The sequence below is a fragment of the Oncorhynchus tshawytscha genome, linkage group LG07, assembly GCF_018296145.1.
Source record: "Oncorhynchus tshawytscha isolate Ot180627B linkage group LG07, Otsh_v2.0, whole genome shotgun sequence".
In the NCBI taxonomy this organism is placed as follows: Eukaryota; Metazoa; Chordata; class Actinopteri; order Salmoniformes; family Salmonidae; genus Oncorhynchus; species Oncorhynchus tshawytscha.
Window position 1 is genome coordinate 32,856,477 of NC_056435.1, and position 12,999 is coordinate 32,869,475.

General features: G+C 41.5%; 1 protein-coding gene across 1 annotated transcript; it reads left to right on the forward strand.

Moving 5' to 3' along the window:
- The first annotated feature begins 5,249 nt into the window (after positions 1-5,249).
- On the forward strand, positions 5,250-9,577 carry LOC112255466 (potassium channel subfamily K member 15). The gene is made up of 2 exons (XM_024428446.2): positions 5,250-5,886; positions 8,320-9,577. The coding sequence occupies exons 1-2, from the start codon at positions 5,604-5,606 to the stop codon at positions 9,306-9,308; spliced, it is 1,272 nt and encodes a 423-aa protein (XP_024284214.1). The 5' UTR covers positions 5,250-5,603; the 3' UTR covers positions 9,309-9,577.
- Positions 9,578-12,999: the final 3,422 nt, after the last annotated feature.

Here is a 12,999-nt window from a genome sequence, read left to right on the forward strand (position 1 = left end):
TGCGGTCACTTTTAAAAATGGTGTTTCCCGCTAATGGAACATTTGCGCTTATAGCTTATTAACATGGGTGCATTGCTGTGCTTATAATGTGAAGAAATAGCCTAGTAGTTCATCAACATTTTAAGCTAAACGCTCTCATCTGTTGGGTAAACCACATTGTGTAAAAAAGTTTTTTTAATGCTAGTGGTTGTATTAATTTGGGATCTATTGCATCCCACAACTGTGGAATATTTATTTCTCGCACAGAATAGAATAGGTCGACCTTTGTACTATGGGGGATAGTAGATTGACATAGGCTAGTGCTTTTGCTGTTCATTAGGCCTGCTCATCTTGTTGTCTGACGAAAAGTAATATGTGGACAGTTATCTATATAATATCTTCAATATGCAAATAGGAATTGGATAAGGACTCGGCAGTTGCGTCCCTGATGTGTCTGTGAGGAGCGCGCAGTACTCAGAGAAAAGGGCACAATGGCCACTGGCCACAAAAGGCATGGATTTTTTTAGGGTGCTTTACGGCCAGACAAAGGGGATGCCGTCGTGAAATTCTAGGCATTATCAAGTGCTTGTGAAATCTTGAATGAGTGACCGATATAGTATGTACTAGAGGTCGACCGACTATGATTTTTCAACCTCATACTGATACCGATTATTGGAGGACCAAAAAAAGCTGATACCAATTAATTGGTCAATTTTTACATATATATTTGTAATAATGACAATTACAACAATACTGAATGAACACTTTGTTAGGAAGAAATGTTCTTCACACAGTTCACAACAAGCCAGGCAGCCCAAACTGTGGCATTTACCCTGACTCTGCTTGCACAGAACGCAAGAGAAGTGACACAATTTCCCTAGTTAAAAGAAATTCATGTTAGCAGGCCATATTAACTAAATATGCAGGTTTAAAAATATATACCTGTGTATTGATTTTAAGAAAGGCATTGATGTTTATGGTTAGGTACACATTGGTGCAACGACAGTGCTTCTTTCACGAATCCGCATGTTAAATCATCATCCGTATGGCGAAGTAGGCTGGGATTCGATGATAAATTAACAGGCACGGCATCGATTATATGCAACGCAGGACAAGCTATATAAACTAGTAATATCATCAACCATGTGTAGTTAACTAGTGATTATGTTAAGATTGATTGTTTTTTATAAGATAAGTTTAATGCTAGCTAGCAACTTACTTTGGCTCCTTGCTGCACTCGCGTAACAGGTAGTCAGCTTGCCACGCAGTCTCCTTGTGGAGTGCAATGTAATCGTCCATAATCGGTGTCCAAAAATACAGATTACCGATTGTTATGAAAACTTGAAATCGGTCCTAATTAATCGGCCATTTCGATGAATTGGTCGACCTCTAGTGTGTACAGCCTGCACAAAAAACAAAGCAGAGCTCATGCCTTTCAAGCAACTTTTTTCAAATCATCAGAGTCGCATCATGCAGCCTTACAATGTTGTAAAAATCAAGACATATAGCTCAATGTTTGTTGAACAACTAAAGTTACACAAATAACTTTAAATTAAGCATATAGGAATACCTATTTCTTTGTTAACCGCTGAACACAGAATAGACGAATATGCACACTCCCTCAAATCGTTTGGAGAAAATAAATTGTCTATATTATTCAGCTTTGTTCAATTGTATTCTTCATACCATATAATAATGCCATGGATCTATCTATATATATATGATATACAGTGCCTTGCGAAAGTATTCGGCCCCCTTGAACTTTGCGACCTTTTGCCACATTTCAGGCTTCAAACATAACGATATAAAACTGTATTTTTTTGTGAAGAATCAACAACAAGTGGGACACAATCATGAAGTGGAACGACATTTATTGGATATTTCAAACTTTTTTAACAAATCAAAAACTGAAAAATTGGGCGTGCAAAATTATTCAGCCCCTTTACTTTCAGTGCAGCAAACTCTCTCCAGAAGTTCAGTGAGGATCTCTGAATGATCCAATGGTGACCTAAATGACTAATGATGATAAATACAATCCACCTGTGTGTAATCAAGTCTCCGTATCAATGCACCTGCACTGTGATAGTCTCAGAGGTCCGTTAAAAGCGCAGAGAGCATCATGAAGAACAAGGAACACACCAGGCAGGTCCGAGATACTGCTGTGAAGAAGTTTAAAGCCGGATTTGGATACAAAAAGATTTCCCAAGCTTTAAACATCCCAAGGAGCACTGTGCAAGCGATAATATTGAAATGGAAGGAGTATCAGACCACTGCAAATGTACCAAGACCTGGCCGTCCCTCTAAACTTTCAGCTCATACAAGGAGAAGACTGATCAGAGATGCAGCCAAGAGGCCCATGATCCCTCTGGATGAACTGCAGAGATCTACAGCTGAGGTGGGAGACTCTGTCCATAGGACAACAATCAGTCGTATATTGCACAAATCTGGCCTTTATGGAAGAGTGGCAAGAAGAAAGCCATTTCTTAAAGATATCCATAAAAAGTGATGATTAAAGTTTGCCAAGCCAAGCCAAACCTGGTCAGATGAAACCAAAATTGAACTTTTTGGCAACAATGCAAAACGCTATGTTTGGCGTAAAAGCAACACAGCTCATCACCCTGAACACCCTATCCCCACTGTCAAACATGGTGGTGGCAGCATCATGGTTTGGGCCTGCTTTTCTTCAGCAGGGACAGGGAAGATGGTTAAAATTGATGGGAAGATGGATGGAGCCAAATACAGGACCATTCTGGAAGAAAACCTGATGGAGTCTACAAAAGACCTGAGACTGGGACGGAGATTTGTCTTCCAACAAGACAATGATCCAAAATATAAAGCAAAATCTACAATGGTGGTCAGGCCATGGTTCAAAAATAAACATATCCAGGTGTTAGAATGGCCAAGTCAAAGTCCAGACCTGAATCCAATCGAGAATCTGTGGAAAGAACTGAAAACTGCTGTTCACAAATGCTCTCCATCCAACCTCACTGAGCTCGAGCTGTTTTGCAAGGAGGAATGGGAAAAAAATTCAGTCTCTCGATGTGCAAAACTGATAGAGACATACCCCAAGCGACTTACAGCTGTAATCGCAGCAAAAGGTGGCGCTACAAAGTATTAACTTAAGGGGGCTGAATAATTTTGCACATTTTGAACATTTGAACATCTTGGCCATGTTCTGTTATAATCTCCACCCGGCACAGCCAGAAGAGGACTGGCCACCCCACATAGCCTGGTTCCTCTCTAGGTTTCTTCCTAGGTTTTGGCCTTTCTAGGGAGTTTTTCCTAGCCACCGTGCTTCTACACCTGCATTGCTTCATGGGGGGTGTTCCCTCTGCTGTTTGGGGTTTTAGGCTGGGTTTCTGTACAGCACTTTCAGATATCAGCTGATGTACGAAGGGCTATATAAATAAATTTGATTTGATTTGATTTTAAATCAGTGTAGATGAAGGGGAGGGGTCAGGTCAAAGAAGAATTTTTAAGCCATGAGACAATTGAGACATAGATTGTGTATATGTGTGCCATTCAGAGGACGAATGGGCAAGACTAAATATTTAAGTGCCATTGAACAGGGTATGGCAGTATGTGCCAGGCGCACCCGTTTGAGTGTATCAAGAACTGCAACAGTCCTGGGTTTTTCACGCTCAACTGTTTCTCGTGTGTATCAAGAATGGTCCACCACTCAAAGGACATCCAGCCAACTTGACACAGCTGTGGGAAGCTTTGGAGTCAACATGGACCAGCATCCCTGTGGAACGCTTTCGACACCTTGTAGAGTCCATGCCCCATCGAATTGAGGCTGTTCTGAGGAAAAAAGGGGGTGCAATTCAATATAAGGAAAGTGTTCCTAATGTTTTGTACACTCAGTGTATTTCTATTGTATCATTTGTATCTTACTTTAAGCTGTAGTTTTATAAGTGATCTGCCATAATAACTATGCATGTAGATGCCACATGGACAGGAGAGGACTTTAGACTTTGGTTATTAACTGATTAACTGGACAAAATCCATTCAAATAGTAATGATTGTTCTCATCTTTTTTACAGTAGAGAAAACAAAGCCATGCTGGACAAATTTAAATGTAACCTGGTATGCACAAAAACAAAAATAACACTGTTAGACTTGTTTTAGAGTAATAATAATTTCCTTATGTTCTTCTGACCTCTGGTGTGTTGTTGGGCGTGACCAATTAAATGCTGTATCATGGTCTCTGTGTCTAATCAGACCCATGTAAATTTACCTCATGTCCTAGTCTTTGAGGATTTCAGAGCAATCGTGACATTTAAGTCTTGATGCTTTGGGGCTCATTAAATACACACATGGTTAGCTACCTTGACACACTCTCTCTCTCTCTCTCTCTCTCTCTCTCTCTCTCTCTCTCTCTCTCTGACATAGTTAAAAGGGCAATCTGCAGTTGCTTCATCCATTTTTGGACTTAAATTAGTTCAAGTTGAATTAGTTAAAGGTACCGATTTATTATTGAAGAATATAACTTATAAATGCCTCATGAGCTTAGTTCAACTGTCGTACAAGATCAGAACCCAAAATATAAACTTGTTTCACTCCAATGTTTGTAAACAAAGCAAACTAAACTTTCGATATCATTCATGGTCAGCCCTTCCTTGGAGCTGTTTATGAATTTAAGAGAGGTTGCATTTCTCCAGCCCTATAACTCAGCTTTTTTATCTTTAAAGAAACAGGGGTGGGGAAGATGCTTTGTTATTGTTTCAACTGCTGATTGCCGCTTTAATTATGAAGGCTCCATTGATCACTCTGGGACTAAGTGTGCTTTATAAAGGTCAAATCTGCCACAGGCTCATGCTTCATCAGTCAGAGTAATACATTAGCCAAGCGTTTTGTGAATACTTCACACATGTAGGCTACGCTTCACAAAGCAAAGTAATCAAGAGAGAAGAGTATGAAAAGGCCAGCTGTTTCCACAGTGCCGTGCCCCCTTTAATAAGAACCAAAAGAACTTAACAGCAATCACCAACTGAAGCCATCCCACTGACCACCATTCATTAATTACAAAACAGGGCCCAGCATCACTGCTCAATGCAATCACAGCGCAGTATGACTTTTGGTCAAGGCCCCCAGTTTATTTAACTAATTTAGGTTAAAATAAAGATAATGGTATAATTTCAAATGATCTACAAAGCTGCCTTCTCACATTAGAGGTTGGGTCGGTTAAAGATGAGTGAGAGCAATGTAGGCTAGAGGATGCTCTTTGGTAGCCTCGTAAAAAAACGTTCCAGTAGCCTAACCTACGTGTCTCGGATGAACACCAGTCAGTCTTAATTTGGGCCATTCAGAATAGACTATACACACCGGAACTCATAGGGCCTAAATGAGAACACAAACTCCAAAGCCTATGGAAAATGTATGCAGTGCCTGTGTAAAAAAAAAGAGAGCGGCACATTTACCTTAAAATCTACCATAATACTATAAGCCTAGGCCACTGATGAGTTATATCCATCAACTATGTAGGCCACTCTTAATTGGTATGTGAATGGATGAATGAATTCATGCGCGCTTGGTTCTAACAGAATTGGCGTGTCCACTGGTCTCTCTTCGGAAAACACACCCACTCTCTTCTCAGTGCCCACTCGAGTTCGCTTGGAGTGAGGATGAAGGTGCAGAACATTCGGATCCTTTCTCTCATCCTGTGTATGATATCCTACCTGCTTGTGGGAGCCGCGGTGTTCGACGCCCTCGAGTCCGAGACCGAGAGCTCGAAGAAAAAAATCCTGGAACAAAAGCGCAACGAGCTGAAGAAGAAGTACGGATTCACTCAGGACGACTACCGGGAGATCGAGAGAGTGGTTCTACAGTCGGAGCCACATCGCGCGGGGAGACAGTGGAAATTTGCGGGATCTTTTTACTTTGCCATCACTGTTATCACAACGATTGGTAAGTTAATTTGATATGTATCGATGCTTTATGGGTTTCTTTGCTCTGTAAATTAAACCAGGCATACTGGTATGACTAACCACAACAATCTGTTTTTACATGTAAAAATAAAAAATTCCTCTAGCCTAGAGTTTATCCTTACGGGCGCTGAGTGACTGGTGCTGCACTTTGGTTTGAATTATTAGCAAAATTGGAAGTTATAAAGGGTTGCATGACAGATACTACTGTTCTAGAGAGTAAAATAACATAGACCCCTATATATACAGCACCAGTCAAAAGTTTGGACACACCTAATCATTTCCGGGTTTTTCTTTATTTTACTATTATCTACACTGTAGAACAATAGTAAATATGTCACAATTATGAAATAACACATATGGAATCATGTAGTAATAAAAGAGTGTTAAACAATTCAAAATATATTTGAGATTTGAGATTCTTCTAAGTAGCCACCCTTTGCCTTGATGACAGCTTTGCTCACTCTTGGCATTCTCTCAACCAGCTTCATAAGTTAGTCACCTGGAATGCACTTCCATTAACAGGTGTGCCTTGTTAAAAGTTCATTTGTGTAATTTCTTTCCTTCTTAAAATGTGTTTGAGCCAACCAGTTGTGGATTGGTATACAGAATATAGCCCTATTTGGTAAAAGACCAAGTCTATATTATGGCAAGAACAGGTCAAATAAGCAAAGAGAAATGACAGTCCATCATAACTTTAAGACATGAAGGTTAGTCAATGCGGAAAATGTCAAGAACTTTGAAAGTTTATTTTAAGTGCAGTCGCAAAAACCATCAAGCGCTATGATGAAACTGGCTCTCACGAGGACCGCCACAAGAAAGGAAGACCCAGAGTTACCTCTGCTGCAAAGGATACATTCATTAGAGTTAACTGCACCTCGGATTTCAGCCCAAACAAATGCTTCACATAGTTCAAGTAACAGACACATCTCAACATCAACTGTTCAGAGGGAACCGCATGAATCAGGCCTTCATGGTCGAATTGCTGCAAAGAAACAACTACTAAAGGACACCAATATGAAGAAGAGACTGGCTTGGGCCAAGAAACAATAGCAATGGACATTAGACTGGTGGAAATCTTTCCTTTGGTCTGATGAGTCCAAATTTGAGATTTTTGGTTGCAACTTCCATGTCTTGGTGAGACGCAGAGTAGGTGAACGTATGATCTCTGTGTCACGCCCTCACCTTAGATCCTTTTATGTCTCTATTTTGGTTTGGTCAGGGCGTGAGTTGGGGTGGGTATTCTATGTTCTATGTTGTGTAGTTCTATGTTTTGGCCGGGTAGGGTTCTCAATCAGGGACAGCTGTCTATCATTGTCTCTGATTGAGAACCATACTTAGGCTGCCCTTTTTCCCACCTGTGTTTGCTGGGAAGTTGACTTTGTTTAGGGCACATAGCCTTTATCTTCACGGTTTGTTTTTTTGTAGTGTTTATTGTTTTGTTTGGCGTCAATTTTCCAAATAAAGAGAAAATGTACGCTCACCACGCTGCACCTTGGTCCTCATCTTTTAACGGCCGTGACACTCTGCATGTGTGGTTCCCACCGTGAAGCATGGTGTGATGGTGTGTGGTTTCTTTGCTGGTGACAGTCTGTGATTTATTTAGAATTCAAGGCACACTTAACCAGCATGGCTACCACAGCATTCTGCAGCGATACGCCATCCCGTCTGGTTTGCACTTAGTGAGACTATTGTTTTTCAACAGGACAATGACCCAACACACCTCTAGGCTGTGTAAGGGCTATTTGGCGGCAGGTAGCCTAGCGGTTAGAGCATTGGGCAAGTAACTAAAAGGTTGCTAGATCGAATCCCAGAGCTGACAAGCTAAAAATCTGCCCTGAACAAGGCAGTTAACCCACTGTTGCTAGGCCGTCATTGTAAATAAGAATTTGTTCTTAACTGACTTGCCTAGTTAAATAAAGTGAAGGAAAAGCAGCCAACAAGTGCTCAGCATATGTGGGAACTAATTCAAGAGAATGCCAAGAGTGTGTAAAGCTGTCATCAAGGCAAAGGGCTACTTTAAAGAATCTAAAATCTAAAATATATTTAGATTTGTTTCACACTTTTTTGGTTACTACATGATTCCATATGTCATAGTTTTGATGTCATCACTGTTATTCTACAATGTAGAAAATAAACTCTTGAATGAGTCGTTGTGACCAAACCTTTGACTGGTACTGTATATCTATATATCTATAACAAATGTTTTAAAGAGTTACTGTGTTTGTCTGTGTGTCTATGTACACACCCCTTTAAAAAAAAGATTTGCAGATTTGAAGCTGTAATAAAAGTGCAGTAACTACAGTTGACTGTGATGGTTGGACACAGTAATTGCAGAATAACTGCAGTCATACTGCACTCTGACAGCAATATGTTTTTGGAATGGACATGTGTCTATAACTATGATATTCTGCAGGTTATGGACATGCTGCTCCAGGCACAGACTCTGGCAGGACATTCTGCATGTTCTATGCTGTTCTGGGCATCCCACTGACGCTGGTCATGTTCCAGAGCATGGGGGAGAGGATCAACACGTTAGTCCGCTACCTCCTCTGCAGGCTCAAGTGCTGCATGGGATTACGGTGGACTGAAGTGTCCATGGGGAACATGGTGCTGGTGGGCCTCCTGTCCTGCATGAGCACCCTCTGTGTTGGGGCAGCAGCCTTCTCCCACTTTGAGGGCTGGACCTTCTTCCATGCCTACTACTACTGCTTCATCACGCTCACCACCATCGGCTTCGGGGACTTTGTGGCCCTGCAGAAGAAGGAGGCCCTCCAGAGGAGGATTCCCTATGTGGCCTTCAGCTTCATGTACATCCTGGTGGGGCTGGCTGTGATCGGGGCTTTCCTGAACCTGGTGGTGCTGCGCTTCCTCACCTACAGCACACAGGAGGGAACCAGGAGCCTGGAGGTGGAGCGAGAAGAGCAGGCAGCAGTGCCTAAGAGGCCATGGGGTGGGAAGGCGGTGGAGGAGGCAGATGTGGAAGCATCAGCACGGGACAGAGTTGATGGGATGGAGCAGAAAGAAGCTGAGGATGGGCATAGTAGCCGCTGCAACTTCTCCCTTTCCATGGATGGAGGCACCAGTCGTACCAACCTCATCCCCTGTCCATCTGAGGAGCTCAGGGGGACCCCTGGGGTCAGGGAATCTGCTAAGCACCCTGAGTTCTGCATCAGCGCCCTTTGCTCCTGTATGTGCTTCAGGCTGTGTGCCTGTGACAGCCCCTTTCCATCCCGCTGTGAGCACTCAGGCTGTCACAGCAACCCTCTCTTCTACAACTCTATCTCCTACAGGGTGGATGAAGCCTCTTGCAGCTCCAGGGGCACCTCAGCCCAGTCCTCCCCCAGCAGCGGTGCCCTTTTCCTGGGGATGAGCAGTCCTCACACACGGAGGAAGTCAGTGTAGCTACCTGGATTGTTGGGATTGACTCTGGACTGAAGTTGCCTTTGTTCTTATCTTTTGATGTGAATCTCTGAGAGGAATACAGTGCAGACAGAGATGCTACTGATTCTCTGAACGTGGAACAAATTGTTTGTTTTTCCTGTTAAAAAAAAGGTAGCATTTACAGGTTTCAGGTTGCGCTAGCAATTGCATTTTTTTCTATAGATAAAGAGATGATTTATACAGGTAAAGATTGTATAAAATTCTGAAATAAAAATGTAATACATCGTCAATATGTTTATTTTCTTGAAAAAATCTCCATTATTTGTAGTATATGCTTTCTTGACAAATGAATGAAAGTTGAAAATATGGGCATTATGATGGAAGTACTTTACTGCACACAAGAGGAAAAGATATGTTCCCCAGACCTGCATTCATTTGCTTATTGAGCAATGGCTTACATTACACATAAATGATCAAATATCTAAAGTGTTGTATGAATAGACTTGTTACCATCTCTACGTTTCATCACTATAGACTACCTAATGAGGATGGGTAACACTGATGAGGGAGAGAGAGAGCCACAGGTGGGGCTATTCAAACCAATTCATTTTTTTCATCTCAGACATTCCTTCATGATGTCACCTTTGACCTGCAGCTTATTTCTAGTCTGTTGATTTCTTCTAGGCAGTGCACTCTCTGCTGTTGAGGCTGGTTCCCTTGGTAATGTGTCCATCCCCAGTGCTCTGCAGTGGAAAACAGTGGCTGAAGAGGAACAGTCAGTGGGAGGAAGAAGGGATGTGAGAAGTAGAGGTCTTCACAGGTCCACCCAAACCCAAATACCCAAGACCCAAGCGTGTCCAGATCCAAAATTCAAACTTTTCCCTCGGGTCTGGGTCGGGTCCTGTTTGATTGTCATTGGGTCTCGGGTCTATGTAACTACAGCTGATAGACCCGAATGGAACCAAATGGACACGACCACGGTTCTACATAACCTATAGCTCTCAAACTCAACTCTGGACCTCAAAGCCAGTTCCACTGTGTTTTTCATTGTTCCCTCTAATCAGGGACAGATTTAGACCTGGGACACCAGGTGTGTGCAATTAATTATCAGGTAGAACTGAAACCAGCAGGATCTGGACCTCATAGGGTAAGAGTTAAATACCTCTGGTCTATAGCATATTTATTTTATGCTAATATTGTGCATTTGTGGACTTATAGAAGGCCATGCCAACATATTTGTTAAGCAAAAGAGCAACTTGCATATTTTTTTTGTCACTCGGTCCAATCGGGTATGGTCTAAACCCGGACCCATTAGGGTACGGGTCGTGTCTAGGTCTGGTTGTTGTCCGGTCCATTTGTATTCAGGTCTGACTATTCTTGGGTCCATCCGGGTCCCCCCTTTTTATATTTATTTTTATGATCGGGTCTGTTCTTGTCAGGGTCTGATTGTCCTTGGGTTTGTTTGGGTCCGGGTCCAACTTTCTGGACCTGAGAAGACCTCTTGTGAGTAGTATTGACTGTGATCTCTGAATAACAACACCAACTATATTTTAACAAAAACAACTGCCACTAAACATGCTAAGTATGCTGTTAAGATCCGTTTCTTCAAACTACAGCATGGCCATAGTTTCTGCTCCAGCAGGTGTACATTCATGAGGGGATTACAGCGACCTCTAGTGGCAGCAGTCTTTAAATCTTAAATTAACTTGTGCTTGTTCATATTGTCGAACACTAGGGGGCATCATTGGTCTAAAGATCAGTTATTGAAATTCAGAAATTTCCTGTATCAATATTGCTGTACCATGGACAAGGAGATGGGAGATTGAAGTGAATTATTCTACATGAATCTAAAGCTGCGTTTAGACGGGCAGGCCAATTTTTTCCCCCACTAATTGGTCTTTTGAGAGCTGATAGGTCCAAAGACCAATTAGTGATAAAAATATCAGAATTAGTCTGCCTGTCTAAATGCAGCCTTACAGAGCATCACAGTAACACTACATAAACAGTGGTGTTTTAATCTAGTTTCCAATGGGATCCCCTCCTATTCCTGTTGTTTTTTCCCTGATGTTCTCAACCATAACATAATGATTGTAATAAAGTATGTGTGAATCCTTGACCGTAGATATAACTCCACTGTGCAGTGACCACCAGACATCACTAGCGCTTTAAGACGCTGACCATGATGCTGAACCCAAAGTGTGTATTGTTCCCGGTACAAGATTAGGCTTCAGTTGGTTATAATGACTGCATGATAGAAACTACTGTTCTTTGATTGTTTGAGTTGTGTGCGCAATAATAAATTTTATCACCAAAAGTTGACAACTCTAATTTTTTTTTACTATTCCGTAATCCTCAAATACATTTCCAGTGATGTGATTGTTTGGAACTGACGTGACTGGGACAGTTAGAAATACACAGCGAAAGGTCGCTGCTGATCATTAGATGTGCATTGGAACGCCACAATGTCATTCATTGATAAGTGAACTGGAGTTAAAGATTTACAATTCAGTCAACAGTAATTTGGGGAGATATTTGTGAACAAACAGAATAGGCCAGGCTAAATGACGAGGAAGATCAATTCATCTGCATCTGTGTGTGGTTTTGTAACTGATGAAAGCAATAACCTCATTTCCATAATGACTCCATTAATATTGCAGATAGCACTGTACTTTATTCTGTCTGATGCATCTGGTGCCTCCTCACATTCATTGCTGTCTGTGTTCATGGTTGTTAGCTCAAAGAGATGACAAATATTTACATAGGCCAGTGAACAAATGCCTTAACAGAACAAAAGGGTAATGATGATACAAAAATGAGGTTGTCGTGCAGAATGAATGTCTTTACATTACTCAAAGACACAACTTTGTATAAAGACCATGAAGCCGGTTTTATTATTGGGTGATTGGTTGTCACAAACTAGAGCATCCCTGTTTGCTTTGGGTTCAGTGATTGAGTCAGAGAGAGATCGCACTGATTATTATTGGATGACTAGCGCCTAGATTCAATCAGATCAAGCGCTAACCGGCGATAGCTGATGTTTTGGCAGTGTCGGAGGTGTAACTGCTCTTGTGGTCATTGTTTAAATAGAATATCTACATAGGCGTACACAGGCCCATTATCAGCAACCATCAGTCCTGTCTTCCAATGGCACGTTGTGTTAGCTAATCCAAGTTTATAATTTTAAAAGGCTAATTGATCATTAAAAAACCCTTTTGCAATTATGTTAGCACAGCTGAAAACTCTTGTTCTGATTAAAGAAGCAATAAAACGGGCCTTCTTCAGACTAGTTGAGTATCTGGAGCATCAGCATTTGTGGGTTCGATTACAGGCTCAAAATGGCCAGAAACAAAGACTTTCTTCTGAAACTCGTCAGTCTATTCTTGTTCTGGTGAGCATCAGAACAAGAAAGTGTAGGCTATATAGAAATAATAACACTCAAGTTGAAAATTTCTCAACAAAATAATGAGGATTTCTATCAGCGTAATCGAATTTCGGATTACATTTCATATTTCAGTGTTCGAACTTGAAATCAAGGCTGCATGGGATTTTTGTGTATGCGACTCTGTGCAGCCAATGGCAATGTCCGCTTTAGGTATAATGCCAGCAGTGGCATGTATTTAATGATGCCAAGGGAAGCCAGGCTTCCCCAAAAAATGTACAAAAAAAGAAATATTAATAATAATGTATCCTTCATCTCTCTGTGTTTTTATGA

Coding starts and splice junctions, on each gene's coding strand:
- LOC112255466 (XM_024428446.2), top strand. CDS start 5,604: ATGAAGGTGCAGAACATTCGGATCCTTTCTCTCATCCTGTGTATGATA. Junction 5,887..8,319: donor CACTGTTATCACAACGATTG/GTAAGTTAATTT, acceptor GATATTCTGCAG/GTTATGGACATGCTGCTCCA.